This window comes from Neurospora tetraspora (assembly GCF_033439725.1).
Source record: "Neurospora tetraspora strain CBS 560.94 chromosome Unknown B0H65scaffold_3, whole genome shotgun sequence".
NCBI classification, from domain to species: Eukaryota; Fungi; Ascomycota; class Sordariomycetes; order Sordariales; family Sordariaceae; genus Neurospora; species Neurospora tetraspora.
This window is the reverse complement of record NW_026944385.1, coordinates 4,634,530-4,659,716: the sequence shown is the minus strand read 5'-3', so window position 1 is coordinate 4,659,716 and position 25,187 is coordinate 4,634,530. Positions and strand designations below refer to the sequence as shown.

At 47.9% G+C, this 25,187-nt stretch overlaps 7 protein-coding genes, 1 non-coding gene and 1 pseudogene across 9 annotated transcripts; 3 read left to right on the top strand and 6 right to left on the bottom strand.

Annotated features, from left to right (window-relative positions):
* Nucleotides 1–54: 54 nt before the first annotated feature.
* B0H65DRAFT_177341 (pheromone receptor 2) lies at nucleotides 55–2,477 on the bottom strand. The gene is made up of 2 exons (XM_062821461.1): nucleotides 2,159–2,477; nucleotides 55–2,093 (listed from the first exon to the last, which is right to left on the bottom strand). The coding sequence occupies exon 2, from the start codon at nucleotides 2,020–2,022 to the stop codon at nucleotides 310–312; it is 1,713 nt and encodes a 570-aa protein (XP_062683587.1). The 5' UTR covers nucleotides 2,023–2,093; nucleotides 2,159–2,477; the 3' UTR covers nucleotides 55–309.
* Nucleotides 2,478–3,496: 1,019 nt separating this feature from the next.
* On the bottom strand, nucleotides 3,497–4,673 carry B0H65DRAFT_548274 (carbon-nitrogen hydrolase; the record flags this gene model as incomplete). Its single annotated transcript, XM_062829567.1, has 5 exons — nucleotides 3,497–3,518; nucleotides 3,608–3,942; nucleotides 4,038–4,403; nucleotides 4,472–4,564; nucleotides 4,662–4,673. 5 exons carry the CDS (start codon nucleotides 4,671–4,673, stop codon nucleotides 3,497–3,499), a joined length of 828 nt encoding a protein of 275 aa, XP_062683586.1.
* Nucleotides 4,674–5,008: 335 nt separating this feature from the next.
* B0H65DRAFT_t184 lies at nucleotides 5,009–5,080 on the bottom strand. Its single transcript has one exon. It is a non-coding gene; the product is annotated as a tRNA-Arg (tRNA).
* On the bottom strand, nucleotides 5,062–6,995 carry B0H65DRAFT_523484 (uncharacterized protein). Its single transcript, XM_062828797.1, has 2 exons — nucleotides 6,257–6,995; nucleotides 5,062–6,197 (listed from the first exon to the last, which is right to left on the bottom strand). The coding sequence occupies exons 1-2, from the start codon at nucleotides 6,551–6,553 to the stop codon at nucleotides 5,151–5,153; spliced, it is 1,344 nt and encodes a 447-aa protein (XP_062683585.1). The 5' UTR covers nucleotides 6,554–6,995; the 3' UTR covers nucleotides 5,062–5,150.
* Nucleotides 6,996–7,460: 465 nt separating this feature from the next.
* Nucleotides 7,461–8,221, top strand: B0H65DRAFT_424624 (PPPDE putative peptidase domain-containing protein; the record flags this gene model as incomplete). The annotated part of the gene is made up of 2 exons (XM_062824521.1): nucleotides 7,461–7,812; nucleotides 7,872–8,221. The coding sequence occupies 2 exons, from the start codon at nucleotides 7,461–7,463 to the stop codon at nucleotides 8,219–8,221; spliced, it is 702 nt and encodes a 233-aa protein (XP_062683584.1).
* Nucleotides 8,222–8,897: 676 nt separating this feature from the next.
* B0H65DRAFT_523479 (uncharacterized protein) lies at nucleotides 8,898–12,440 on the top strand (the record flags this gene model as incomplete). The annotated part of the gene is made up of 2 exons (XM_062828796.1): nucleotides 8,898–9,589; nucleotides 9,638–12,440. 2 exons carry the CDS (start codon nucleotides 8,898–8,900, stop codon nucleotides 12,438–12,440), a joined length of 3,495 nt encoding a protein of 1,164 aa, XP_062683583.1.
* Nucleotides 12,441–12,975: 535 nt separating this feature from the next.
* On the bottom strand, nucleotides 12,976–15,029 carry B0H65DRAFT_523477 (UEV domain-containing protein). The gene is made up of 3 exons (XM_062828795.1): nucleotides 14,863–15,029; nucleotides 14,703–14,790; nucleotides 12,976–14,637 (listed from the first exon to the last, which is right to left on the bottom strand). Exons 1-3 carry the CDS (start codon nucleotides 14,911–14,913, stop codon nucleotides 13,043–13,045), a joined length of 1,734 nt encoding a protein of 577 aa, XP_062683582.1. The 5' UTR covers nucleotides 14,914–15,029; the 3' UTR covers nucleotides 12,976–13,042.
* A 4,427-nt stretch (nucleotides 15,030–19,456) lies between these two features.
* B0H65DRAFT_t183 lies at nucleotides 19,457–19,544 on the bottom strand (annotated as a pseudogene). Its single transcript has one exon. The product of its transcript is annotated as a tRNA-OTHER (tRNA).
* Nucleotides 19,545–22,735: 3,191 nt separating this feature from the next.
* Nucleotides 22,736–24,476, top strand: B0H65DRAFT_177283 (Indoleamine 2,3-dioxygenase). The gene has a single exon (XM_062821460.1). The coding sequence runs from the start codon at nucleotides 22,820–22,822 to the stop codon at nucleotides 24,341–24,343; it is 1,524 nt and encodes a 507-aa protein (XP_062683581.1). The 5' UTR covers nucleotides 22,736–22,819; the 3' UTR covers nucleotides 24,344–24,476.
* The last annotated feature ends 711 nt before the right edge of the window (nucleotides 24,477–25,187 follow it).

Sequence of the window (25,187 nt, the reverse complement as noted above, 5' to 3'; positions counted from 1 at the left end):
CAAGCCAAACCAGAAAACCCCCTTAGGGAAGGTAAGAATCACGTATGTACACCCACGCCTCGTCGTCTCCCCTGTTTAATAATACAACCAAAAGAATCTCACATCTCCGAGGGCTCACTGCATATTAGGGTATCACCTCCACTGTTAATCATCTCTCTTTTCTCATTCAGTACCTCGACCTCAAAACTTCATTACCACCTCCGTCTCCTTCTTCTCTTCCCCCTTCTCCTCATCTCCCCCATCCACTCTCTCACCAGACTCACCAGCACCACCAATCACCATCGACATGAGCACCGCCGGATCCCAGCCCTACTCAAAAGACCTCGGCTTCGTGTGTACCCCCAACGGATTCAAGTGCGGATTCGGAATCGGCGACGGCATCCTCTTCTCACTTCTAGTCTCAATAGTCCTTTCAACTCTCACTCCCCCATGCGGCGGGGGCATAGTTCTCCCCCTCTGATTCTCCACATCATCATCCATGACTCCCTTTTCCGATGACGCAAAGGGGTAACCATCGTTGTTATCCATATCGTCTTCGTCATCTATCCTCGCCAGTTCGCGATCAAAGTGGTCGACGCTCGGATGTCTGTTCATGGCTCGGTGTCCGTCGCTGGCAATGTGCGAAGTAACGCCCGTGTTACGACTGTTGTACCCGGGGTAGGGAACGGGAGGGAAGTTGGGCATGTTCATATTCATGTTCATCGCGTACTGGTACTGCGTGGTGTTGTGGATGCTAGGGCTAGGAAAGCCCGAGGAGTCGTTGTTGGTGGAGGAGATGGTTGAGCAAGTCGTCGTGAGGAGAGGTCGTTGGCTGGAGGACGCCGAGCTGGACGTCATGCGCTTGGACTTGGGCAAGCTGCCAATGCCAATGCCACAGCTGACGCCGCTGGCGATGGAGGAGAAGTTGGCTGTGTTGGTGGGAGGGATGATGCCATTGCCGCCTCCGTTTCCTTTGTCTTTGTGACCACCGCCGCCGCCGCCGCCGCCGCCGCCCGTAAGACTCAAATCGCTGAGCGGCATGCTGTTAGGTCCTGAACCCTCTAAAGAGTCAGGCATGTATCCCCTCGTAGCAATCCGTTGCGCGACGAGCGTGCCTAGCGGTAAGACGATAACAACAGAAGTCTGGGTGAGCGAACCGCTCTCGAACCCGCTCGCTGAATCGAGGAACTCCAGCCCGGCAAACAAGACGGGGATCAGCATCAGGATAGAGTTGGTGATGATCAACACGTCCATAGCCTTCAACCCCTTCATCGACGGCAAGATACTCCTGTTCGTCCACATGTGCATGACCAACCTGATCATGAACAGAAAAGTGAACCACGAAATAGACCCCGTCGTCAGCGCGAGGTACAGCTTCCGCACCCACCTATCGGGGAACGGGTCCGCGTAGAGGATGTTTTTGGCCTGGAAGATGCAGTTGACGAAGGACATAGCGACGGTTGCCAGAGACAAAAGACCAGAGACCAAAACGACGAGGGCCCGCCAGAGGGGAGTCCAGAGTTGCATCATGCTCCATGCTTGCACCATCAGCGCCGACAAGAGGAGTGCAGTCACGGGGATGCTGAGCACCGTGGCCGCTACGCTGATTTGCATGTCGCTTGCGGGAACGAACTGCCAGTCGCCTGAGTACAGAACATAGAAATCGGTCCAGTGGCTGGGATAGAAAAGCGCAAGCAAAACAACGCGGATCAGGTTGAGCAAGAGCGCCAGCAGGCTGATGATGGTGGGCAGCCGTTTGAAGCGGCGCCGGGGGGTCATGAGCAGCATGATGGCTAGCATGATGAAGGTGGCGCCGATCTGGGTGGCGTAGTTGATTGCCGAGGAAATCAGCATGCCGTTGAGCTGGTCGATGTCGGCGGTGGTTACGTTGAGGAGTTGGCCGTAGTTGTCAAACAAAAAGAGGAGTTGGTTCTCGAGGTGGTCGCGGTCGGGGGTGGGGATGGGGAGGACGAGGGTGGCGTGGGTGGAGTTGAGGGATTGGCTGATGCCGCTGTAGATGTCGTCGGCGGGGAGGGAGGCCATGGTGTTTGTTGATGGGTGCCCACGGGGGCGGTGAGTGGTTGCTGTGTGTTTTGTGTAGAACGGGTTCAAGGCTGGGAGGAGGTTAGTACTGGGCTTGGATGGTGATCCTTCTTCATTGGTTTTGTTTTGCACATACCGTATCTACACCGGTACAGGCCAAAGCAAGACAGGCCCTGGGTGGTGTGCTCGAGTGAAGCGAGCTTTGTATGGGGTAAGTTGACCAAGACCAGAAGCCCAAAGAGAAGAAGGTGTTGATTCTCCAGGTGAGTGCCGACGATGTTGTTAAATGAGTGACGATCCTTCACAGCCGTAAATGCAAAGTGACAGAGGTCGAAGGATTAGAGTTGATTAGTTTCGTTGATGAGAAAAGAAAAGTTCAGTAAGACAGGCTCCTGGCGATGTATTGGACTGGGTTTGGAGGAGTCAATTTCTTCGAGTTGTTGCAATTGTAGTCGCGGTACCTTCTACAACAGAAGAAGGAGGAGGACGATGGCCCATCTTCCCGCGATCAAAGTGTTCCTATTCTCTATCATGACCGACGGTTGAAGGCAACAAGAGGACCGGTACATCATATTGTTTGGCGGAAGTGAGTGAGTGCAAGTGGGGGGGATAATAGCACGGGTCGTGGGATGTGAGGTGTTGATAATATAAAGAACACCCAAATTGGTCTTATTGTGTTGGGAAATCCCATTGCAGGGTAAACGGGGGGTTTAGTACCAGGATAATTCAATTGAAGCTTGGGAATGAGGCCAGGGGCGTATTAGCATTGTTTGCTTCCGAGCCCTTGGTATTGTTGTCCAACATCTGCGTGCACTAGCCCCATTTTTTTCTGATTGCCCTTCAAGATCATGCAAGAGAATCCCAGGATCGCACGTGGTGACAGGTCAAGAGTGCGATGCAGTGCGAGATGGGATTGAAGATTCTGGGAGAGGGAGAGGGCAGTATAATATGAAGGCGGATTCGATGTTTGGGAAAAGTTGAGATGAAAAGATGTTGTGGAACCTCAGTACCGTCCGAAATCTTGGGTCGGTTTGCGGATTCCAACACCCGGATATTGCTGAGGCTGATGTTGGTGAACGTCACCGCTTTCGAAATTTGGGACATCCTCTTGCCCATTGACTTGCCATCAGTGATGCTTCCACTGTGTTGTAGGTGGTGATTGACTCAAAGGGTTCACATTGACCGGATCCTGGGGTGACCGTTCGTGGCCGAATAAGGGGGGCGAAGAGGGAGGCCTGGCCCGGGGTTCCAAGCTATTGCGTCACTGTATCCCTAAATATGCCTTCTAGCCTTCCGGGGAAGACAAAAAACACATCCCGCCGGCACCGAACTACCCCTTTCATTGGATTACGAACGAATCGGGTTGAAAGACTCACCATCCGGATTCTGAGTTATGAGTGACCGGAGTGTGACACAACCATGAGGTCCCCCCAGGGCCAAGGCAAACCCACGCTATGTCCAGCTAGCCCTTCGGCTACACTTCCGGGTACACATCCCTGCCAAGAGTCAGTCAGCATCCTCTCAAACCTCCTTCCTTCTTCTTGTTGATGAAACATCAGAAACGGGGAGTGGACAGAACACTTACGTCCTCCTCCTCAGCGGCACCTCTGCCCTAACCTTCTTCACCAGATCAAGATCAATAGTAGCCGTCGCAATGTCAGGCTCATCCTCCTTATCTCCCACGCTAGCCACAATCCTCCCCCAAGGATCAATGATCATGCTATGGCCATAGCTGACCCGCTTCTCGTTATGTCTGCCAACCTGTGCCGCAGCAATGACATACGACTGCGTCTCAATCGCCCGAGCCCTCAGAAGAATCTCCCAGTGTGCCTGGCCAGTGGGAACAGTGAAAGCAGAAGGGTAAGTAATGATCTCGGCTCCTTGCCGCCGGAGGGAGATGCCAATCTCCGGGAAACGTAGCTGAAGTCGTAAGGTATGTCCAGTCAGCCACATGCCGTGAACTTACATAGTGAAGTTGAGAAGTGAGAGGTAGGAGAGGGGATGAGAGAACTGACATCAAAGCATATAGTCGACGCCACCTTGCCAAAGGACGTCTCAAACGGCGGCTCAATCTTCATCCCGGGCTCTACGCTCTGGCTTTCCTTGATGACTGGCCCGCCCTTGATGTCCACGTCAAAGAGGTGGATCTTCTGGTACCGGTGCGCAATCTCGCCCTGCTCGTTGATCCAGAGGACTGTGTTCTTGACGCGCTGAGAGGTCTGGCTGGGTTCATGGACGCCGACGTGGATCGGCAGCTTTTCACGGCGGGCTTCCTCTTGGAGACCTAGGACAAACTCACTTTCGTGCACGGGCTTGACTAGGCTTAGGCTTTCTTCGGCTGATGAGGAGATGTAGTCTGTTGCTTCGGGGAGGAAGAGGGCCTAGCGATGCTGGTGTGGTCAGGATATGCACCCATGCACTCATCTTTATCAGACAAAAGATGACTGACCTTTGCACCAGCATTGACTGCTTTCTTGACAAGAATTTGGCATTGGCGGAGGTTGTTGGCCATGCTGGCCGTTGACGTCAACTGGCCAACCGCCTGGATTTGTTATCATGTCAGCAACATATCGTTATTGGGATGTTATCGACGTGACCATCGTGTCAAACAGAAGTTGCAGGAGACAAAAAAAACATACGACAAGAGCCATTTTGATGATCGTAATGCACTTTTATCTCGATTCCAAGCAGAAATGATGGATCCGGATGGTCGCGCAGGCGGATAAAGAGGAGTGTCGTGGATGAGTTTGACGACCGACTGTTGTTGCTGCGGGGTTTGTTTGACGCTATCGCGACTACCACAGTGGCAGTCGTGCAATGGCGTGTTGCAGTACAGTGGTGACGGTGATTGCACTAACAATTTTCGACCCTAACCCTGACACAGAGCAAAACACACCTCCAGGGGTTTGGGGGCCGAGGATATCCACACTTGCCACCAAAATCGGAAAAAAAATTCAGCAAAAAACAAACATCGAAATGATTATCTCGATCCACCCAGGGGTCGAACCTGGAACCTCCTGATTCGTAGTCAGACGCTCTGCCATTGAGCCAGCGGACCTTGTTGAGATCCTGAACAAGAAGTAGTATTGATATTGGCTCACTCTTCGAGACAGCATTCCCAATTCCGTCTACTTCACCACCACCCCAACCTCCTTCCACGCATCTAGAACCGCATCGATATCCTTCTGCTCAACAATTCCTTGCTTTAACAGCTTCTTAGCAGCTTTCACCGTGATGCTAGCCCATTCACCGATATTGCACTTCGTCTTCCCCAAATCATGGAGATACTTCAGCGCAGCATACCAGATCTTGCCCGGCTTCTCCCAAGAGTTCCCCCCTAACGCCTTCGCAACAAGGTAAAAAGCCTTGTTCAAGATCCCCATATTGGCGTAGATGTTTTTGACGTCTCTCTCGTCCGCAATCATCTTGTTCATGTGATCCACCTGCACATCCGCAATCCCCAACTCCTCAACCTTATACGCCGTCCCCGGCGCCTTGACAGACCTCAGCGCAAACCCCTGCAAATCCTTAAACTGCTCAGCAATAAGGTCTTCCCCAACCAGCCAGTCCGCATCGCCAACAGCCTGCCTCTTGTGCCACTGCTCGCACATGGTCCCAAACACATCAGCAAGGTGTTCATGCAGCGATCCGCTCTGCCCCGTCGTCTCCAGCTTCACGAGCGAGTGCACCATACCATGCGTCATCTCGTGCGCCACAATCTCTAGGCTGCCGACAAAGTTACCGAAGCAGCCGCCGTACCACTTAGTCGGCTGGTTGTTCTTCCAGGGGTCCGTGTCCCATCCGTCGCCAAAGATGAGTCCGGGGACGGAGCCTTCGTCCTTCTCGTCGCGCTCGTGCCACCATGCGTTGGGAAAGTAGAAGTCGTAGTGGACTATGCCGACGAGAGGGATGCCTTCGCCCAGGATGGCGTGGTTGCCAAACACCTCGCGGTAGAAGTCGCGCACGATGCCCATGTGGTCGTAGCATTGGTTGACTGCTGGGTCGCCTTGGCGCTCGAGGGCGGGTTCGCCTTCGGATCGCATCAGGACACCGGGGAAGTCCCAAGGGTGTTTGCAGAATTGGAGGTCGAAGACGCAGCGGGATTGCTCAACCGGTACTGAGTCAGGGAATTTGAGGTCATCTCGGGGGATGCGGATCGTCTCGCTCAGAGTGTTCTGATGATGGGTTAGTTCCATGCTTGACGTTACCCAGGGTTCACAAAAGGAAGACGTACCCCGTAGCCATCTCTGACCGCTTTGGTAGGAGTATAAGCCTCTTCAACAGGCTGTTCTACTTCGTTTGCCTGAATCTCGTCGAAGCTTTCGATGACGAGCTCATTTGACACCTCAAAGAGTGCCAAGTCCTCGCCTTCTGAGGCTTTCTTGCTGCTCCAAGAGTTGGCTACTTGGTAGCTTACATTGGCCTGCAAGTTGCTCTTCTTTGGCTTTCGTACATTGTTTGCAACGGCATGATTGTTTGTGGTGGGTGTGAAGATGTGATCTGGTATGAAGAAGCAGAGTGGTTGCGCCATTGTGAAAGCTATTATGGTCAATGGGTTGCGAGAGAATATGTCTTGGAGGTATCATCAACAGTGAACAGAAGATCCAAGACTGATACTTGGTGTTTTCCGAATTTGAGAGAGGTGTTGCGAAGGGAGAGGGGGGACTGGCGTCCTCTTCAAGATCTCTTGGGTTGCCATACAATGAAGCGCCAGAGTCGAACGCCGAAAAGCATCTTTGACTGTCTTTCTTGCGAATAGAATGATGTTCATGCTCTTGGGCCCCCAGGACGTTACTCCAATGAAGACTAAAGAACTGAGGCCGCGCGCGAGGTCCAAACTATTGATAGGAGTGGAGCTAGTTCGTAGGCTGTACTGCCCTGGTGTTCAGCTGAAAGACCACCAATGCAAGGGTATGGGTGCCAATCTGGGGAACCACGCACCGAGCTAGCATGGAAAGGCCAGCCACGTGGAGGAAGTCAACGGTCTGGACCGCCAAGCACTTCAGTTCCCGGCCGTATCTCAGGGTTCGATGACCAGATGCAAAGCCTACTGCAGCCTCAACGGCAGTTGCTACGACCTTCGCTTGCCATGCTGATTGGGAAATGCATCGGTCTGTTGCATCACCATTGACAGACTATCGATGCTTTGCTGGGCTGAGCTCTCTTTGGCGATAGCTGAAGGACGGATGGGGTATAGCGAACATCGAAGCCGAAGCTGAGCATGGGAATCGAACCATACCCAAGGGACGCAGGGCGGATTGTGTGCCAAAGTTGAGGCAGCCCGAGATGTTGATGATGGATGAATGGTGGTCAGTGGATGGGTATAAAGACCGTGATGTCCGGTCAGTCTCTGGTGTCATGACAGCAAGCTCATCACATCCTACCAACAGACCTCACATACATCCTACCAAGCCTTTCTTTGCCTCCCTTCAGTCACCATGGGTCGCCATTTCCAGAACGTCAGCCGTGTTCCGGCCGGTGAGCCGAACATCAACGATGCCCCTCGCAAGGTCTACATCGCCTCTCGCTTCGTCGGCGGCAAGCTCGGTGCTTGGACTCTCGGACTCATTGCCGACCTCATCAGCAGCGGCCACTATCTCGGCTCGATGCCCAGTCCCAACTACCACTGGTGCGTGCTAGTTGGTGATTACTACCATCAGCTTCAGGCCACCAAGCAGGACGGCAAGCACTGGAACTGGTACGACAACAACGTCAAGGACTGGACCGACAAGTGGGAGTTGTACGAGGTCGGCGAGACCAGGTTCAACGATAACGCCATTGCTTCAGCTGGTACGTATACTCCCTTATCAGCATCTTCTCCGCGGAATGCTAACTGTGGCCGCCATTAGGTATCCAAGCCATCCAGGACATGGACGAGGTCTACAGGCTGGTTGGCAACAACTGCCAAAAGTTCACGCTCAAGCTCCTCGATATCATTTGCGCCGATGGCCGTAAGAAGGTGTACACCAGCTACTCTCGTCACCAGCTCAAGGCCGGCTTCATCCCTGGCGAGCTGCTTGATGAGAGCAAGCCGGATGAGAAGGTCGAGGTTGAGGTGGCCTTTGTTGAGGACGGCTCGGCACATATTGATCTCTTGGACAAGGCCTTTGAGCTCATGGACGAGAAGACGCCAACGCTCGCAGAGGATGACAAGGTCAAGGAAATTGAGAAGGGCGAGGGCGCTGAGAAGAAGGAGTAAGAAGGAACATCCTGTGGAAGACTGCCCAAAGTGGTTCGCAGTGACGCAGGGAGTAGGCAGGTAGAAATGAATGAATCGGAATGGTAGTTTGAAGATCGGAACCAAAAGCCTTAGCTGAGGTTTCTAGTGTCCGTGCAACTTGAGAGGTGATAAAAGTCGCAGGTAGAATCTGTTGGAGTGTTAGCTTCTCCCAAAGGAGAAGGACCGGATCGTGAACTTGGCGAGGTGGGTGACGAGAGGGGTTTGCTTGTCGCTCAAACTGATGGACTGGAAAGGAGGGGAGTGTATAAAATGTTGCCCGAATCAGCTGCCAGGGTTCGTCTCGCTCTTTCCCTCTAGAAGCTCGAGATTATTGGAAGTAACGATGTCGAAGGTTCGGGGAAAGACACTGCCTGTTACGATTGGTACTGTAGACCCAATGGAATCGACGGCGCAAAGAAGCACTTTCCGCGGCAGCATTGGAAAGTCGAACGAGACCAAGAACCATTACCTTTTTCGCAATCTGTGCCCAATCACGATCCCTTTCTCACCCGCTTCCATCCACCTCATCCCTCCATCAAGGCGAGTCTGGCATCCCCTTATCGGCGACAGCTCGAGTCTACATCATACGATTGGCGGCGTTTAGTACTCCACCTCCAACATTCCCTTCCTTGAGATCGTTATTCCAATCCCTTCAATGCCCAACTCGAGTCCAGATCAATCTCCCACCTCGGCCGGCGGTGTGGAAGAACCAAGCTCACCGGTTCAGGCCGACTTCACCGACGCACAACTGAAGCCAGCTCCTCTCCGCTTGACGAGGAAGAGTAACTCGAGCGGCGGCCAAAGTGACAATAGCCTATCTCGAAGTACCTCATCAGCCACCTCAGGCAGAACTCCCAACGGTGCCAACCGGAACAACAGGGAGAGTCTCAACACCATCATCCACAGAGCTGCAACCCCATCTACCTTCCGAACAGCTCCCAGCCAAACCTCCCCCAAATTCGCCTCTTTGGTGTCCAAGTTTGAGATATTGGATGTCATGGGCAATGCTGACGCCGGAGCCTTGCGGCTTCCATCTCCAGAAAAGAACCAAAAGCCACCCAGGGTCCCAACAACACCAGAGGAAGCAGAGTTACAGCGTGCCACACAACGTCAAAGCCAGCATCAAACCGAAAACTGGTCAAGCCAGAAACACGTCCACATCTCCCTACCCAAATCGTCTCAGGCCCAGCGAGGAGCGCGTTCTCAGGGAGTGTCTTCTGATGCCAAAGTTCCCATTGCAAACGGACCAAAACATTGGGATCCGAGTAATGTTGCAGAGAGGCGAAAGCTCTTTGAGTCGGGAAGCACCGGTATGTTTACTGCCCCATCAACTGTTTCAAAATGCCTGTCTCCGGGATCAAAACTGACGGTTGTAGTGCCACGACCTTTTGATAGCCCAATTGTCACCCCAGTTGTCACCCGTACGGTTGCACGTGTCCCTTCACAGGGTGAACAGAAACGGGGTTCCGAGATCGTCAAGCCTGACCAGCCCTTCGCAATCTCGGCGCGGCGACCCGTTGCTGCTCAAGTCTCGGCTCCCGCTCTATCATCTCAACAGTCGGCAACAGAAGGCGTCGGACCAAAGAGAGAAAGAAGGAAGAGTGTTGCTGCCCTTCGAATGTCTTTCGAGCGCTCATCTCTGCCCGATCTCCAACCAGAAACACCAAGCTCTGCCCACCGGCCGTTCCGTCGGACGCTCACCCAAGGCCTATCGACAGCCACAGAAGTCCCCACACCGGTGACGCCCGGGCGAGGATCCAAGGATCCCATTACACCAACGAGGGTCAGAACCCTTCGTTCTTCAGAGGTCTTTGCTCAGACGTATCCTCGCCTAGGACAGGCGACAAACCAGCCTGTCCATGGAGGTGACAGTAATGCCTCATCGAGGCTGAAGCAAACACAGCTTCACAACACAGCTTCTCGCCTCGTCGGTTCGCATGATGGCAACGTTTCTGATGCTGAGGTGGACTCGCGAAGACCCGTCACCCGAAAGAACAGCGATACCCCAACAAGGGCATCAGCGCGTACTTCCACACGCCGTCCCAGCTCCCAGCACCCCTTGCTTCTTTCACGCACGCTCTCTGTCAAGATTACCACCGGACCCCAAACCATGGTAACCCTTCAGCAGCCGTGGGCGAGCCACTCAGCTTCAGGGTCCCTGCCCCTCCCCACCTCCCATAGCCACGGCTCTCTGGACCAGAGGAAGCTCAAGTCAGGCAGTTCCAGTGAGACTTCGGCATCAGCACCACTCGCCCCTGCGAACAGAGTCAAGGATCTGCAAAAGGTCTTTGACAACAACCCCACGGGTCCAGGCTCGGCGCCGTTCCTACCCTTCATCCAAAAGCGCAGGGCACAGACCTTGACCCTTCCAGTTCTCGTCAAGTCCACCCTTAGTGCACCCATCATGGTATCGACCACCGTGGCCGTGACAACCCGAAAAGCATCCCGTCGTTCCTCACAGCAACAACAGCAACATCAGAGCTCAGATGTGATTCCCGAGACCGCTAGCTCCACTGCCTCGAGCGTGGTACGCACACGCAAGCGGAGCAAGACTCTACCGTCGTCACTCGGTGGGTACCGGCGTAAGACTTCGGGTCCTGCTGCCGGTACTGGGTCCTCTTTGGGCTATACCAGCTACTTCCAGCGTAGGAAGATCAAGAAGCAGCAGAAGCAGAACATGAAGAGCGTTGGGGCCGGGGAAGATTCGCCAGTCAAGGAGCGTATCAGTCTCTTTGAGCAGCTCGGCGGCGGCGGCGGTCGCGGGGGCAGCAGCAGCCACGGTCACTCAAGGAACGGTGGCAACGGCTGTGGTAGCATAGTGGGTCTGCCGCTGTCGATGCACAGCAAGCGGAAGTCGTCGGAGACTACCAGTTCTTCTCAATCCCGCAGCGATCGTTCGTCTCAAGATACAGATCTGGCCGCCTTTGGTAGGAAGGGCCGTGGAAGTTCATCCTCTGGGAGCAAGGTGATGAGGGTGTTGTCTTTTGGCACGAGCGGAAATCGGGACAACGGCAACCGCAGCAGTAGAAATGGTAAGGCGCTTCGGGCTGCGGGGCGGAAAATCAGCAATGCCGTGTCGATGTCGATGTCGATGTCCAAGAGGAAAGATAGCGGAGACGGAGGTGAGGGCAAGGGGAAGAGCAAGCTGAAAGGGAGTGATGGAACCAAGGCGCAACCGCTCGTCATGAGTTCGACGAACAAGGAGACGGGCGAGTCGACGTTCTTTGTGAAAGGCGTGTTGTGGAAGGTGTCGGGCTCGCACGGGGATCTGGATCTCAATGTCGCGGTGACAGAGGGCCAAAGCAGTCCAGAGCGAGAGGAACGCAAGCGTGGTGAGTCGACCACAGAAACCACCACGACGTCGTTCCCGAGCACAAGAGCGTCTGCTTCTGGGTCTGGATCCGGGTCGTCGGGGTCGGCGGGGGCTATTGCTCGGCACCCCGTCTTACAGCACTGGCCGCACCTGGACAAGGTCAACCGGACAGTACCACACCATCCACATGACCGTAAAAGCTATGGGTTTCTGTCGCTTGAGGATGACAATGTAGCCCCGGAATGGTCTCGAGGCCTGGACGATGATGACCCCTTTCTTCAACCGACGCGGCAACCTGAAGTTGTCACCGGCAGCAGCAGCAAGATCAAGAAGAGCGCAACGGCACCGAATGATGTCGGCATCATGGGCCGGAAGCGAGGCTTTCTCCCCACCAGAAGATCTCATGGTGATGTTGTCGAAGCTGCCCGCGGTCCCTCTACTTCCCTGAGGAAGAGCTTCACCATGGCTGTGCTGCCTCGGCTCTCGAGCGGCAACAGCAGCAATGATGACCATAGCCAGGATGGTGAAGGGAAGCAGAAGGGTAACAAGTTGACCAAGGAAAAAGGAAAGGAAGTAAGAACGACATCGTTCCCACCCTCCTTGGTCGATCATGTGCAATCCCGTCGGCAATCGAGCATCTCTTGGGGGCAGAGAGCAGCAGCCGCTGCGTTCGGAATCGGTCAGAGGTTGAAGGAACGTAAAGGAAGCGGCCGGTCGTCGTCACTGTTGGGGAAGGGTGTTGAGGCTGGTGCGGGCACTGGTACCGGTGGGAACAGTAGTGCCAATAGTGACATTACTGCCTCTGCCGCCACCACCACCGCCGCCGTGGCTGTTCCCATTCCCATCAGTACTATTACCACAGAGTCGCTGCGTCATGACGAGTAGGACGTTGTGGTGGCGACGCCCAAGGGTGGGCTGCAACATCCGAGGCCGACGCGGGTGTTGAGCTTGAGGAGGATCGAGAGTTTTAGTGGTGTTGAAGGTAAAAGGAGGCTTCAGGTTGAAGGAGTGAGTGTGAAGGATCGAATGTTAGGGTTATCATGTGATGGTTCGGAATCGGTGGCGGCCGCTGGGGCTGGAAAAGCTGGGAAAGCGAGCAGTGTTGCTCGTGGGAAGTTGTGAAGGTTGTAAAAGTCAGTCAGGTATAGAGTAGTTGCCTATGGTAGGCATTGTTAGTGCAGCGGGCAGACGTTTCTGGTTTGTTGTTGTTGGATCATGTTTATTGGGCCCTTTCTGTGTTTTTTTGCTCGGCCCTCAGATGTATGTTAGGCTAGAAGGACGGCTGTAATGTGATGGTTAGTTGTGATGATTGTTAGAAAAAGAATAGTTGATTCATCTTCTTGGGTCTCCGTCGGTGTAACAACTCTGCTGAACGGCAAGTAAGCACCCACGATCCAAAACAGGCACCCAGAAAGGGAGGGTTTGTTGGTCATGATCGTCCATTCATCTACATCGTTACTCTACCTTGTCTTCCATCATCTTCACTGTTACTGACTCAACCCCATCCCATCCCCAATCTTCTTCACCAAAGCCTTCTTCAAATACCACTCCCTCGCCAAGCCTCTCACCATCTTCGCATGCGTCCCCGGCGCAATCCTCCCCCTCTCCACCGCCCGTCCCAGCATAAATATCGCATCCGCCAACGCCCTCTCCTCCGCCACCAGCTCATAAAGCTGGTTGCCCACCACCGTCGGCGCAACCAGCAGTTCATCAATATCCGGCTCTTTTAGTGTTTTGGAATTCTCAATCACACTATCCGCTTTCCTCAAACTCTCTTGTAGAATCGCAGTGTTGGAATTCAAAAGTGCAGATAGCTGCGAAAGCTGGGCGTACTCGGCTTGTAAAGTGTTGGCTGCTTGGTTCATGGCTGCCCGCTGGGCCTGCAGGCCGGCGAGGGAGGAGTCGTTTTGAGCGCGGGCGTGGTGCCGGTGGGTGTGGAGGGTGGTCGCTAGCTGGTGGAGCAGGGCGTCTTTTTCGGGGTTGGGAGGAGGGGGAGGGGGCGGTGCGCCGGGAGTTTGTGCGGTGGTTGTTGTGTTGGCGCCGGCGCCGGGGGTTGAGGAGGGAGGGGAGGCGGGGCCGTCGTCGTCTAGGAGGTCTGGGGGAGAAGGGGGCTTGGGTTGTGGTTGTGGTGGGAGGTGGTGTTGTTGTTGTTGTTGTGGTGGTGGTAAGGCTTGAGGTGGGTGCTGTTGTTGCTGCCAGGTGGGTGGTGGTGGAGGGGAGTTGTAGTGTTGCGGGGGGTGTTGTTGGAGGGTGGACATCCTTCGTGGATCCATGGGAGAGAATGGAGGTTGTGGTGGTGCCTGGTTATGTGGAAGGGGGGCGGGCCCCAGAGGAGGTGATTGGTATGGCGCGCCAGGCTGCTGCTGTTGTTGTGCTGTCGGGTGAGGAGGTAGAGGCGGAGGAGCATCGTAGCGAGAGGCACCTGGTCTGGGGGATTGTGTCACGGGTGCTCCAGGACCGCCGTATTGGCTCGTAGGTCTGCCGGGATGTGGGGGATGGGGAGGCAGCGGAGGAGCGGCGGCGTAAGATGGTGCCGGAGAGGGCTGATGCGGTATGGGACCAGCAGCAGGGGCGCCGGGCTTCGGTGGTGGAGGCGGAGGCCTTGCCGCATCTTGTTGAACCGGAGATCGTACTGGAACCGGTGACCTCGCGGCCAGTTCTTGGGGAAGTGGTGGTACTGGTGGTGGTGTAGGTGCTGCTGGCGCTTGTGGTGGCTGTGGCTGTTGCTGCTGCTGGGGTGGAGGGGACCGGACCTGCCCCTGAGGAGGTTGACGGGCAATGACTGGAGGCTCTTTGGCAAAAACATCCCGCAGGATAGCCAGGAAGTCGAGAATGGTGGACTTGTTCCAATACGTCGACCAGCCGGCAAGGTAGGGATGATAGACCTGACCCTGGGGATCAACGTGTTGGCCGGGCCGGACCATGATGTTCTCGGTCGGGGTCACGTAGACCAAGGGGGCATCTCGAGGATAGGCGTGGGGAACCCATAGTGAGATTGGGAAACGGTATGTGGTGCCGCGAAAGACGACGGGGAGTGTTCCCGACAGGTGGACGAGGAGGGCGGATGCGCCGTTGGGGAAGGCTGTGATAAGAGCACATGGTCAGACAACAGTTGGGATGGTATAGCGTCGACGGAGAGCAGCGTACTGTGTACATCGGTTCGCGGAGAGAGCGATGGGTAGTGGGAGAGCACTTGGGCTACATCGTTGTATGTGCGGTTGACATCGTGATATTCCTGAGTCAGAGCAGTCAGTCAATAGGTTGGCTTCAACTTCCGGAGAGGAGGTGGTGGTGGTAGCGGACATACACTGGTCAACACGCTGTAGAGCCAGTTCAGGATATGTTGTTGGACAACCATCTTGTCCGAATCCTCTAAATTGACCAAACTTCCGGATTATGTCAATGTCGCTATCGTCGCATTTCGAAGTGTGGATTGTCTCTTTGGTGGTTGTTGTTGTTGGTGCTGGAGGAGGTTGCCGTGGCTCGTCAGGCGTTGGCCAAGCCCGGTCGGCATCTTTCTTGGCGGCATGACGAGCTGCGTCTGCGATCATCGATCATGAAGGAGCTTGGACCACGCGAGGAGCTCCCTGCCAACTCCTCGGTGGACCGGCGCGGCTTGTGGAGTTCATGGCGGGGTCAGTGCATGCCCCGCCAAAGCCGCCCGTTGGATTGATCAATTGGGGACCTTGAAGACTCGCTAGTCCACTTTATTTTTTCATCGTCGAGATCCATGAATGACATTAGGAACATTAGGAACGGCAATCCAACCGCCACTGCTTTCTGGCTGTCTGGCCATTGGTTCTTTTTGACTGCTTTTCTTCCAAAGGATCTCTGACGGGTATTGAAGGATGACGACCACGACCACGACCATTTGAGCACTGTTGACGAAATGCGGCAAAGCCTTCAAGGTATCGTACGACGGTATGTCGCGTGCCATCTAATCCTTTCATAGATTGGCTGCCTTACCAATAATGGCTTCGAAGAGCACCCATGATTCTTTTGTCATGCGTGGTTCTTGTTACCTCGGGGAAGGGTAACTTTTCAACTTCACCTCCATTGTTATGTCATAACCCCAGGCTCCAGGGTTCATGGCAACATGTTTCAACGCCTTGACCAACTCGAAACAAACGTCTGTTCGCTTCAACATTTCCAAGCAGCTCTCAAGGTTGTTCACGGACGGAACTCGGCGTGGGATGATTATCAATCCTCCGTGCATAGCCGGAATATCTGACATCCTCTTTCATGCCCGTCTCGTACTCGGCACTCACTCTTTCATCCTTCCGCAGTCGGAGCTTTGATGATGCCACTCTCAGTACCATTGGGATGCTTGAATGCGCGAGATATTTCCCAATATTCCCTGTCCATTCTCCCCGTTCTTGCCCGTCCCTTTCGTCCCATTGACCATCATGCCACCGGCCAACCCCCGGCTCCACCCTCTGATCAAAGCCCCCGATTGGGATTTCCAAGCGATGGGTGTGATATTACTGGTAATAATCGATATGGGTTCAACGTGGCTTGATTGTGTGTATGTGTGTAAGACTGGCTCTGTAGATTTAAAGCTCTAGCATTTGGGTAAAAATCCCGCATGTCCCAATCCAGCTGGGCACGTACACACCCAGTAGATCTCTTGGCCTTTGATACACCCCCTTAGATCTAGTATATAAACTACGCCAAATCTACCCAAAAAAATGCCCTAAAATCCTTCCAAAATTGGCCAGAAATAATACTATTCCCAAATTATTTTCTCGTTATGGTAATTTTCAAACTATTATCCGTAAAAATCTTACCCTATTATACTTATCGTTACACTTACTAATTCGTTATCCGAATCCTCCTCTATAAAATCCTCTATACCTTTTAGGCGGCCTGCAGTGATATCTCCGCTACTAAATTTTCGTAATGAAATTTATAATTATTATAGTTCTACGAATCCTAATTACTCTATAAATTTCAAATATACTGCGGGGAAGAGGCTCTTGGTAAAACTATTTGTAATTTATTCTTTAGTAGGTATATATATTATATTTACTAGTTTCCTCTTTTATATTTATTTTAATTAGTATTTATATATATCGATTTATTTGAATTTGGTTACGAACCAAATTCCCTCTTTTACGATAAATTATATTGTTTATTTATTATTATAACCTATAGGCGTAGCCTCTTAATTTTCGAACCTTAGGGTAAATTTATTAAAGAGACGGCAGGCGTAAATAGCCTCCTTAGTTCCCTAGTTAAAGGATAATAATTCGGCCTCTATAAACAAGGTTATAATTATATTTTATGTATTAGTTCGCTAATTAATTATAGCGCCTAGGAATTTAAGTATAAATGCCTATAAATTCTTTCGATTAAAACAATTATTTATAAATAAGGAATTAATTATAATATAGAAGTTTTAATGGGTTTTATTATTTAATTGAAAAATATAATTTTAAAGTATAAGAAGGTAAAGTAATATTCGGTCTATAGCCGTATAATGTGTTAAATTGGGATTTGAATTGAATCGAATAAATTTAGAGATTAGGAAAATTATATCTAGTTGCAATGTAATAGCAATATAAAAAATTGAACCGATTTTAATTTAATACGTATAAATCTCGTACGAGGTTACATTATTTTAATAAAGTAGGAATTCTTCTCTTACTATAAGCGTAGAATGTAATTTTTTAATACGTTTAACCTTCTTCATAATCTTTTAAATATAGTTGCATTATAATAATTAAATTAATTTCTTCTCTCGGTTTCGAATAATTTTAATACTTAGGAATTATTTTAATAGTTCTCTACCCATTAACTAATATTTCTTCTCTATAATAATTACTACCTCCTTAGTTATAGCGATCTCTTTATTTCTATATTTATAAATAATAATATCATTATCGATATAGAAGAACAGGAATATATTGTTTTTAATTAGGATATTAAGTTCTATAAGGAGCGGATTTATACTTATAATTACGAAGGTTTTAATAAATTCTTATTACTAGAGGAAGGGGGATTTTTATAGGCTATATAGTGTACGTAGTAGTTGGAGTACTTAGCCTTTCTTAATATATTTAGGGGGAGCCCTTATAAATATTACTTTATCGAATATAATATTAATAAAAATATTCTTTATATTGTATTAGGTTAGGTCGAAATTAAATTAGGCAGCTATAATTATTAGGATATAAAATAATTTAATTATTAGGATTACTACGTACATTTTCCGTACGCTATCCTTTGATTGCTAGTCCTTACGTACTATTAAATGTATTTTATATTTGAAGAACCGGCCGTTTTAGTTAAATTTGTAAGTATATATTTATATCAAACCGAATATTTCGTTATCTTTCATTTTCTTAATATTGATTTATTTTTAGGATTTCTTATCTTTATATTCGTTTAAATATTCCATTTCTATATTTTTAAAGACTTCCCAAAAAGAATAAGAATTGAAATTATTATAGTATTTTAGAATAGGTAGAAAGTTAATTTAATAAAGGGTCTTCAATATATTCTTCATTCTATAGCAGTTAATAATTTCTTTTATTATTTTTAATTTAGGATTGTAGCTGGGATTAATATCGATACCCTTCTGTTTTATTTATTCTTGGAAAATTTAATCTACGACTTTATTTCCCTAAAGGCCTATAAGTTAATTACCTTTTATAAATAAGAACGACGCGGCCTAATAAAAGTATTAATCTATAGTTAGCTATAATTTTTAATTAAAATAAGAGAAGTTAATTATTAAAAACGTAGTTAAGCTATTAGGAGGGGTAGGGAAATAACTCTCATCTTTATCCTTCGAATTTAAAACTATACTCTAAAAATCCGATAGCGATTATACGGGCGGCGATAGTAATAGTTCTAAAGACCCCTATAGTAATTCTAAAACTTATAGGACTTTTAAATATCTAAATTACGTTTATATTTCTAGAGACATTAATTCCTCCTCTTCCCCTAATATATTTTCAATCTTAGTAGGAAAATCTTAGATAACGGGGCCAGGAACTCTATTATTTGCAGTAGGTATAGTTTCGACCTATAGGACGTTTATTTACGCGATATTTATTTAATAAAGGTCTTTTAATTATATAATTAATTTTTTATGGGAAATATTAAAATTATTATGGATTTTCTTAACGTTATTAGTAGGGAAGACCTCGTTTTTATTAAATATAACCTTTCGTATAATACTAATAGAATTAATTAGTATAGGGATTCTAAATCTTATAGATATTTATTAATTAATATCGAATTAAATAGCCAACCTAAATATAATAATGATCTTATTCACGCTTGACTATCTAATTTAACAAGTCGCCTTATTTAAGTATGTGGTCCTTCGTCGTTCAAAACCGAGCGGAAAAACCGTATATCCGCCGCCGAATACCAGATGAAAACCTCCCGCATCTTTATATCTAATATTTATCTTCATTTATCTAAGCCTTCCTTCAAAGTTTTCTAATTGCTAGCGTCTCCAACCCCACCCTTTCTTTACCGCCTAAATACGTCTTATTATTTGGGTAGTATTTTAGGGGGAGGGAAGAAGGGTCTTACGGATTTCGATTGGCGTTCTTAAGGTCTTCTTTCAGCCCGAGGGCCCTAATTTTGAGGCGAGGGTAAATATTACCCTACTTGCTTAAGGAATCGTACACTAATTGGGCGGATAGTTATTATATTATCGGACGAAGTAATTGCTTTTCGAAGGGTGGAGAATTCGACCTAAAATCTACCTTCGCAGTGGAGGAGTAGCGGAGCCCCGTCGAGGAAGAAATTTTTTAAGCGCTAAATCGCTTTATCCTAGGGTTTTAAACTAGGGAGAGCCCTACAAATTTAGCTACGTACTTCGGGTGGGGGAGAAATTCCGAGGCCGGTCTTGGGAGAACCCGAAAACTAAGACCAAATGGAAGAGAGGGGAGTAGGATTCGAACCTACGACCTCACAGAAACAACCGCAAGGTAAACCAAGCTCAGATCTTTCCAACTGAGCTATCTCCCCCTGACCTAAATATAGTCCTTAAACTTCATTAATTTATTCTATTCTTTTATAATTTCTATTGTAAAAATAAAAGCATTATAACTATATATTTTAAAGTATATAATAATAGGGGAGGGGTTTAATAGAAGAACGATATTATTTTTAAATTAGTAGTACGTTTCAAATCAGTTTTAGGGAAACTTCTAGTAATATTCCGCCTTAGAGGTTAGGTTATATAAATATACAATTACTTTAATAATTTCTATTTATAATTGGTAAGGAAGATTTATATTTAATTGTATTATTGTACCTTTAATTTTAATTATACCCCCTAAGCGTTCTACGCTGCCGTTTTAAATTTATATATAAGGTGCTAAAGGTTTAATATTAGTCCCTTTAGTAGTAAATTAAGTAGTAATCTTCTTACTACTAATTATTTTATTATTATAGTCGATTACTTAAAGTATAATTTGGTATTAAATTTATAACCCGGTATAGAAGGATTTTAAATACGTAATAATAGATTCGGCTTTTCTATTGCCTAAATAATATATTTAAACTAATTTAAATTACCGGTTTACAATTACTATTAAATTTGAATATTTTAGCCCCCTACCTTTATTTTTCTATAAAAGAAGAAATTGATAGCTAATTATAATTCAAGGCCCTCTAAGTAATTACGAATTTCTTTATATACTTAATGCTTTAATTTAGCTTTAGTATATAATTTGTAGTATATTATATCTAATCCCTTAAATTATACATTATACTTTTACTTTATTAATTTAATTAAAATTTCGGGTCCCGGGTAGCCAAATCGAAAATATTAAGAAAAGGGTTTACCCTTTTGGGGCTTCCGCTTAATATAATTTGCATACTATATAGTAAAAGAAGATTCGTTAACGCTATTTTATAAAAGGATATATTTTAAAATAAATTATTTATATTTAAAAAAAAATATAATCAATAAAAGAGTTCGTAAAGCGGGACCGTAAATAATCATTCTTATAATTCTAATAGATTTATTTATTTTCGAATTATTTTAAAGAGACGAGGTTATAAACTATACCCGGTACTAGAGCGATATTAGGGAATTAGAATTCTTTATTGCTATTATTGTCCTAAATTGTAATTATAATAATATTATACCCCTCTATAGGAATCCGCTTATTTCCTGCCTATATATAATTATTAGTATTTAAAGGGGTAAAGTCTTTAAAGCGATTAATTTTATTAAAGATATATATTATTATGTTTAAATTAAGGATTATAGAATCTCTTAATAAGTATATATCGTTACGTTTCATTATAGGTATTAAAAAACTATTTTTATTTACCCAGCGATTATAGAATTAATTATTTTAATCCTTATCGTTCCATTTTATTTATAGACAGTTAACGGCCTTTTTAAACATTTTATCCTTTTTTAAATTAGCGAGCGCGCGCTTCTTAATAGTAGGACTTTCGATTTAATTTTCGAAGGCTAATTATAACCTAACGTAATAATATTTATCCAAATTTTAGTCCGGCTACTTATAGAATCTATATAGGGATTAGTATAATTATTTATTTATTAATAAAGATAAAAAGGAGGTATACTTATTCTTATTAATATTCTTCCTAAATTTACTATTCTTATTTATAGCCTCTCTCCGTCCCTCTATTTCTGGGCTAGGGTTTTATTCGTTATTAGGAATATCTTCTTTAACGGGCTTATTATTTAACGTAATTACAAATATAGTACCTTTAAATAAAGGAGCGCGACCCTTTTTTTAAGTAATATTTATTATTATTACTTTACGAAAATCCTTAGCTATAGTATGAAAAGAGATTTTAAAATTAGAATTTCTTTCGATCTCTTTATTATATTAAAGTTAGTAATTATTTACCTAAGCGGTATAAAGATTCGACCATATAATTATATAGAATTCTAAGAATTATAAGTTCAGTTTATTTATTCTAATAATTCCTTTAATAATATAAAAGGCTATAGCTGCCTCCTATTAAAAGGTTTAATTATATTAATTATAATTACCTTTATTAGGAGGCTTAAAAATATTAATAAATTTAGCCCGGGCGAATTTCTTTACTTAATAATCGTTAAAAGCGGTAGATTTATTAAGATTATTGTACTATTTGTATAAATTAGTACGTTTAGTAAAATTAGTTTCGCGGTAATTATCCCTAATAATTTTAAATATTTAGCGATTTAGCGTAGTTTTCTTAGTACCCAAATTAGAAAAGGTTTTAATTTCTATACGCTAATCTAATTTTTTAATTATATAATTATAGTAGTCGCGCTTATAATAGAAACTATATTGTTTAACGGTAATTGATAGGGTAGTTTCCTTATCTTTTTTAGCTTCCTTAATTTTTCTAACTAGAATTAACCCTTAGTAATTAGCGATATTAGGTTCTACTAATTCGGTTAGCTAGGGAATGCGGTTATCCGGGTCGATATATTTTTAGAGACCTAGGTTTTGGGCTATAGAGATAAAGGTATCTTCCTAAGCTGGCCAATTTTTAGGGCCGTTGAAAATAACGCTATTAATTTTAATCGTAAATACTATTAATAATCATTTAATCAGTTATCGTTACTGGCGATAGCTTCAATGGTCAAATTAATAAGACTTTTAATTATAATATTACTAGTAATAATTAATATGTGTTCAACGTGGCTGATTGTGTATATGTGTATAAGACTAGCTCTGTAGATTTGAAGCTCTGGCATCTAGGTAAAAATCTCGTATATCCTAGTCTCATTTACTCAGCCACCTACGTATAGCCCTTGCGTCTCTTTATACCTACGGGTCCAAATAGTTGTAACATCCCCACCACACTCACCCACCCACCAATCCTAATGTCACACCATTTGGACCCACAAGCCAGCTGGGCACGTGCATACCTAGTGGATCCACTGGCCTCTGACAATGTTACAAGTACCTTTTACATATATTACACACCGAAAAGGTACTTGTCTGACACTGCTTTCCTCTGCCAACAAGTACAAAAAGAACAAAGCTTCCACTTTTATTTCTATCCGACCTTTTGTCTTTCTTCTTCTCACCACCATCTTCACCACCATCGAGGTACATGCGACACGCTACACAGAATATCGCACGGCTGAGGAGTATTACAGAGAACATTCTGTATACTCCTTGCGTCAGGTCTTTTTAGTTCCTTTACAAGAACCATCATCACCACCAATTCATAACATCATCACCTAGGCTTTATCCCTAGAGTATCACCTAAGCAACAGACTTCTTGTTTACCATCACCACCAAAACATATAAGTCATGTTTCCTCCTATCCCCATCCTGGCCGACTATGGAATCTCTCCAACCCATGGCTTCCTCCCCGACGTCCTGCCGTTGACGAGACTCCCGGATCCCTACTACAACAAGTGGGAGGCCATTGCCGCCAACCTACAGGCTCTCATCCTCAGCAAGCGACTTCGCGGAGTCGTTGATCGTCTCCCTGTGCTCGACACCATCGGTCTGGAACACGACGCAGAATGGCGCAGAGCCTACTCGCTGCTGTCCTTCATGGCCCACGGCTACATCTGGAGCGGTGATAGCCCCAGTGACCGTCTGCCACCTTCCATTGCAGTCCCCCTGCTCAAGATCTCGGAACATCTTGAGGTGCCGCCCGTCGCCACCTACGCAGCCGTCTGTCTTTGGAACTTCAAGCCTCTCTTCATGGATGAAGACATCGACAACCTCGAGAACCTCGCCACCCTCAGCACCTTCACCGGCGCCATCGACGAGTCATGGTTCTACCTGGTCTCGGTCGCCATGGAGGCCCGTGGAGCGCCCATCATCCCGCTCATGCTGACTGCCATTGCCGCAGCTCGCGAGGGTGATGCCGAAACCGTCACTCGCTGTCTGCACACGTTTGCCGAACGTCTTGACGATCTCACCACCCTCTTGCAGCGCATGCACGAGAGTTGCGACCCCAAGATCTTCTATGACCGCATTCGCCCTTTCCTCGCCGGTTCCAAAAACATGGCCGATGCCGGATTACCTCATGGCGTCATCTATGAGGACGGGTCCGGAAAGGAGGAGTACCGTCAGTACGCCGGAGGCAGTAATGCCCAGAGCAGTTTGATCCAATTCTTCGATATCGTCTTGGGCATCGAACACCGCCCCACGGGCGAAAAGCGCGGCCGGCCCCAGGACCAAGGCGAGGGCCATGCCCCGGCCCCCAAGCACAACTTCTTGTTGGAGATGCGCAAGTACATGCCCGGTCCTCATGCCCGCTTCCTCAACGATGTGCAGTCGGTGGCCAACATCCGCGAGTTTGTCGAGGACCACCGCGACGACCGCCCGCTGTGCATTGCCTACGACGCCTGCTTGGCCATGCTGCGTGCTCTCCGCGACAAGCACATTGCCATTGTGACTCGGTACATTGTCCTGCCCAGCAGGGAAGTGCGCACTCGCAGCCGCAGCCGCAGTCCCGAGGCTGTCCGGCGCAAGGTCAACCTGGCGACCGCGTCCCGCCAGGGTCCTCCCGGAATTGCCTTGGACACCAGGAGTGGTGATGGAAAGAAGGATAACCTCAAGGGCACCGGTGGAACGGCGCTCATTTCTTTCCTTAAGCAGGCCCGCGACGAGACGGGAGAGCCGGCCGTGGAGGCGTGGACTCACCGGTTCATGAGTCGTGTGATTCGTACCGAGGGCCAGGGCGACTTCTTTGCTGGAAAGGCTGAAGAGGGCGCCGGCCTGCTGCAGGTCGCGCCCCAGGCCGAGGAGGCTGTCCTGCCCGGTTTGGCCGGTTCTTGGACCATGGATGACGATGTCGGTGGTATTTGCTACTACTGATCGTTATTTAGTCTCCGGGTCATCCGGAGGAAAAGGGTGTCTGTCGATGGGATTCCAAGTTTACCTTATCTCTAGCGCTCCAGACTATTATACCCTTGATGATCTTCTTGCGTCACGATTGAAGTTGCATTGAAAGTCTTTGTGTAACAGCGTCATGTGGTCATGATCGCACATTGATCGCCGAGGTGCATACGATTTGATTCAAACACACTCCAGTATGTAAATTCTTTTGCTTTTGGTAACACTCATCCATTCATCAATGTCACCTATTCTCGACGCTGTTCGGCCCCCGGATCCATCTCGCACCGACTTTCCAACCGTCCCCGAGATGCGCATTGAGCCGCTTGGCCCGCTTCCCACTTCCCGCTTGGCCCAGCGTCGCTCCTGTTTTGTGTCACAACGGGGAATCGAACGAGAGTGTCACTGTTGGAAACCGACGAAGCGTCCCAACCGGAAGAAACCAGAACAATGCCAACCGGAATAAATTGCGCGTCCAATCTATTCCATAAGTGCCGGATATAAATTGCACCGTTGCAAACGTTTTTGATGATGTTTCCCGATCGGTACAGCCAGCCAGATCTGCCACCCCGCCCGAGGAAGTTGTAAAAAGTGGTTACGGTGGCCAATTGGTTGAGACGAGACCACTGCTCTTCACATGAATCAAGGGATTCATTCGGATGGATGGATGTCATTCATGTGCATATGCCATTGCGGACGGACTTGAGTAGTTGAACTGGTTGGCCGGTTGGATAATATCCCGAGTTACTACGGATCAATATCAGGTTTAATAGGGATGAGAATGGAAGTTTAAACGGGAGAACTTGGTTGCAGCTGGACACTCATT

Coding starts and splice junctions, on each gene's coding strand:
- B0H65DRAFT_177341 (XM_062821461.1), bottom strand. CDS start 2,022: ATGGCCTCCCTCCCCGCCGACGACATCTACAGCGGCATCAGCCAATCC.
- B0H65DRAFT_523484 (XM_062828797.1), bottom strand. CDS start 6,553: ATGGCGCAACCACTCTGCTTCTTCATACCAGATCACATCTTCACACCC. Junction 6,198..6,256: donor CGGTCAGAGATGGCTACGGG/GTACGTCTTCCT, acceptor ACCCATCATCAG/AACACTCTGAGCGAGACGAT.
- B0H65DRAFT_523477 (XM_062828795.1), bottom strand. CDS start 14,913: ATGGTTGTCCAACAACATATCCTGAACTGGCTCTACAGCGTGTTGACC. Junction 14,791..14,862: donor TCTACAGCGTGTTGACCAGT/GTATGTCCGCTA, acceptor GCTCTGACTCAG/GAATATCACGATGTCAACCG. Junction 14,638..14,702: donor TCCGCGAACCGATGTACACA/GTACGCTGCTCT, acceptor CTCTTATCACAG/CCTTCCCCAACGGCGCATCC.
- B0H65DRAFT_177283 (XM_062821460.1), top strand. CDS start 22,820: ATGTTTCCTCCTATCCCCATCCTGGCCGACTATGGAATCTCTCCAACC.